Source organism: Jaculus jaculus, unplaced genomic scaffold (assembly GCF_020740685.1).
Source record: "Jaculus jaculus isolate mJacJac1 unplaced genomic scaffold, mJacJac1.mat.Y.cur u25, whole genome shotgun sequence".
Classification (NCBI taxonomy): Eukaryota; Metazoa; Chordata; class Mammalia; order Rodentia; family Dipodidae; genus Jaculus; species Jaculus jaculus.
Window position 1 is genome coordinate 1629695 of NW_025423515.1, and position 4036 is coordinate 1633730.

The following is a 4036-nucleotide window of genomic DNA, read 5'->3' on the forward strand; positions in this document are numbered from 1 at the left end:
GGTGCGCCCAGCTCCTGCCATGGTGGACAACAGGCCTCCCTGCATTGGGAGTGACCTAGGCAGAGGTGACAGTGAAAGGCTGGGAGGAGAAAGAAAGCAGGGTGGGCCAGCTCCTGTCAATCAGCTCTGTGGGGCGGGGTGAGATCCTGTCAATCAGCTCTGTGGGGTGGGGTGAGATCCAGCTGCTCCACTCAATACAATGAACACAGATTCTGGAAGGTCCTCAAGGCAACCCTTTATTTCCTCCATCAAATTTTAGAATAACATATCTGTTAATTGACCCACCAATGTCCTACATTAAGATTTTGAATCAAAATAAGATTGTTATGTCCAGCGGGGAAGTGAAATGCACTGAGCTGCAAGAGAGGGGTTTTGGATGGACACACAGGACAGGGCAAAGAAAGCATCTGACTGTGGGGGTGACCTCATCTCCCCAGTGGTCCTGGGGACAGGAGGTGGATGTGGACACGCTGGCAACACAGACAAGTTCAACACCACTGGTGAAAGAAGATTTGGTTTCTGAGTCACAATAAGAGATGTGAACCCTTCTTCTGCCCTTCAGTCCCACAAGGCAGCTGTGTCACAGAGAGAACAAGAGTCAGGAACATTCTCAGTACAGCTGCATGAAGACGACACCCCCACAACCCACCTCTCCTTCACAGGTCCAGACTCCGAGAGTCCTGTGACACAGTTCTGTCCCTTCTGCCCCCTTTCCAATTCCCGCCCTTGGGGTGTCACCTTTTCAAGCTGTGAGAGACACGTCAGAGCTCTTGGCACTGTCCCTGTCTGGGGGAGAAGAAATACCAAGACACTTTGAGAGCCCCGAGAAGAAGAGGCTCAAAGAGAATTGTGGGGTGTATGACCTCCCCACGTGTTCTGTGGGCACCCTCCCACAGGGGTCACCCCACTCGCCACACTTACTCGGAGCCTGAGCATAGTTTCCTCCTTTTCCACCTGTGAGAGGAAAATCTGTGAGAAACAGTGACGTCGTGTGCCCCAGAAATGTGCTATGACACTGAGGACAGACCCAGGAAGGGTCACGAAGTGTGCTCCGTGACCTCTGGAAAGAAGATCCCACGTCCCCAGTCGTCAGGTGATAAACCTGTCCTTCATTTTCCATGTTCTTTACAGCGACAGCACCCTGGACCAGGCTGAGCACGTGTGTGGACAGTGCTTCCCCTCAGGGACCCAGGGCACACTTGCAAATGGGCTCAAAGTGAAGACTGAGAGCCTGACCCGGCCTACCTGATTTCCTCCTCCTCCTCACAATAACCGCAGCTCCAGTGCCCAAGAGAACCACAAGGACAGTGACCACTGCTATGATGAGGATGGGGGACTGAGGTGGTTCTGGGAAGACAACGGAGGATGAGGACCTTCACTCCCAACTCTCAGCCCTTACCCCGCTCCCTTCCCCAGGGTTCCTGTCCACCCCCTCTCCCCAGCCCCATCCTCACCCCATCTCACGGTGAGTGGCTCAGGCAGCCCTTCATGCTGCACGTGGCATGTGTATTTCTGCTCCTCTCCAGAAGGCACCACCACAGCAGCCCACTTCTGGAAGCTTCCATCCCCTGAAGGCCTGGTCTCCACAAGCTCCATGTCCTGGGTCAGGTCCTCTCCCTCCCGCTCCCAGTTCAGGGTGATCTCCTCAGGGTAGAAGTACCGGGCCCAGCACCTCAGGGTGACACCCCCTTCAGGTCTGGGGTGGTGAGTCACCTGTGACTTTGGGGGATCTGGGGGAAAGAGGTGGAAAATTTAAACATTTTCCATTCATCTGAAGAACCCCAGCAGTACCTGTAGGACAGTTCTGGGAAAGGACTGGAAAAATGAACAGGGCTGGGGAGGGGACAGAACATGGAAAGAGGGATAATGACGCTGTGTGGAAAGTTCAAGAGACAGGTCAGGTCGGGATATTCCAACTCTCCCCTCAGGAAAAGGGAGTGAAGAAGGGATAGCATCACTGTGGGCAGACACGCAGACATGCTGGTGGTGGACAGAGACCCCGCCTGACAGGGGTCCTGGCCCCCAGTGGGTGCCTGGAAGGGGACTCCTGGTTGGTGATTTCAGAGATCTTCCACCCCGACAGATCCTGGAGTATCCTGAGAGCAGGGTGATCCTCCAGAGTCACTCAGACGAGGATCAGGACGCCCTGGACCACCTTTGCCTCCTGATTGCAGACAGGCAGCTCAGCATGTCAAGCCAAAAGGAGGAGCAGCCCCATGGTTCCTCTCACCTGTGCGCAGCAGAGTCTCGTTCCCGTTCTGCAGGTGTCTGTGGAGCCACTCCACGCACGTGCCCTCCAGGTAGGCCCTCCAGCTCTCTGCCACCTCAGCCTGCTCCCACTTGCGCAGGGTGATCTGAGCCGCCGTGTCTGCCGCGGTCCAGGAGCGCAGGTCCTCGTTCAGGGAGATGTAATCGCGGCCATCATAGGCGTGTTGATTGTACCCGCGGAGCAGGCGTCCATCAGGACCCACAGAACAACCGTGCATCACCTGGATGGTGTGAGAGCCTGACCCGCCCCGGCCGTCAGCCCCGCCCGCTCCGGCCCGCCCCTCGCCCTCCACCCCGGGGCTCCCCGTGAAGCGAAAGTGAAACCCCGCCTCGCCCCGCGGTCCCGATCGCCCCGCGGACCCTCGGCCCGGGCCGCTCACCGCCGTCGCTCTGGTTGTAGTATCCCAGCAGGGTCCGCAGGTTCACCCGCGAAGTCTGCTCATCGTTCTGGGCGCTCCTCGTCTCCAGGTCCCAGTAGTCGGCCCCCACCTGCCGCATCCACGGCGCCCGCGGCTCCATCCTCCGCGTCCCCGCGTCGCTGTCGAAGCGCACGAACTGCGTGTCGTCCACGTAGCCGACGAGGATGAACCGCGGCTCCCCGCGGCCGAGCCGGGACACGGCGGTCTTGAAGTAGAGCAGCGAGTGGGCGCCTGGAGAGACGGGCGCTGAGACCCCGCGGACCCCCGCGGACCCCGGCCAGGCGCCGGACGGGAGGGGCGAGGCCGCCCGGCGGGGACCCCCAGGGCGGGTCTGCGCGAGGGCCGACGCGCCGCGTCCCCGGGCCTGCCCGTGTCCACCTCTCCGTCCGCCCCTCACTCACCCGCCCAGGTCTGGCTCAGTCCCGCGGCGGCCGCGAGCAGCAGAAGCAGTGTGTGGGGCGACATCGCGCTCAGCCCAGGCTGCGGACAGTAGGCGTCTCCGCGCGTCCGCCTTTCCTCCTTTTTAACCCCTGGTGGGGCCGTGCATGGATTGGCCGTTCCGTAAAGCCCCTGGCCAATAGGAGCGAGCGTCCGCGTCCGCGTCATCAGTGTCCGGGCAGAAGGAGGCGAGCGTGTTGGCGGCTGGAGAAGTGAAAGTCCAGGAGAAGGGGAATCCCCAGGCTGGGCTTCCCCACCGCGGACCCTCCCCGTCCCGACCCGGGACTGTCCCCCTGCCCTCCAGACCCGCGGCCTGGAAACGTCGAGGGGGGAGGTCTTACCACCACACGTTGTTCTTCTTTTCCGAAATAGACTTGTAGGAATTGTCTGTGCAGATGGCCCAATGGTTAGAGGGACTTGTTGCAAAATAGATTTACGTGTATTAGTTTTATAGAACATTCAAAAAGCGATAATTTCAAAATTCAAGATAGGGCCAGGCGTAGTGGCACATACCTTTAATCTGAGCAGAACAGAGACAGAGGTAGGAGGATCGCTGTGAATGCAAGACCACCCTGAGACTACATAGGGAATTCCAGGTCACCCTGTGCTACAGTAAGACCCTACCTTGTGAAAAACTAAAAATAAATAAATAATAATATTTAAGATAGGACTGTGCATGTATTATTTTCTATGGTTGCAATCAGCCTATGTCTCAAATTGCCTGGATTTGACATTTTCTTTGTCTTTCCCCCACAGTGACATGGATTCAGAGACCCTGATGGAAACCCTCTCCTGACAAACGACCATCCCATGGAGAATAGGAGAGGATAGAGGGATGCTCAGAGACAATGACCCTGAGCCTTGGAAGGTGTGATAGAGATATTACAGATTTAATAGCTTGTTTATTTATT

The 4036-nt window shown here is 57.6% G+C and overlaps 1 protein-coding gene across 2 annotated transcripts; it reads right to left on the reverse strand.

The window, feature by feature from the left end:
- Window positions 1–210: 210 nt before the first annotated feature.
- Window positions 211–3191, reverse strand: LOC101607636 (saoe class I histocompatibility antigen, A alpha chain-like). 2 transcript variants are annotated; one of them, XR_006635043.1, is made up of 8 exons: window positions 3089–3191; window positions 2649–2918; window positions 2231–2506; window positions 1455–1730; window positions 1246–1347; window positions 922–954; window positions 650–786; window positions 211–575 (listed from the first exon to the last, which is right to left on the reverse strand). XR_006635043.1 is itself a non-coding variant. In XM_045141431.1 (8 exons), the coding sequence occupies exons 1-7, from the start codon at window positions 3150–3152 to the stop codon at window positions 743–745; spliced, it is 1065 nt and encodes a 354-aa protein (XP_044997366.1). In that variant the 5' UTR covers window positions 3153–3191; the 3' UTR covers window positions 211–575; window positions 739–742. The 2 variants fall into 2 exon arrangements, 1 of the variants encoding a protein (XP_044997366.1); XM_045141431.1 differs by having other exon boundaries at window positions 739–786.
- Between the last annotated feature and the right edge of the window lie 845 nt (window positions 3192–4036).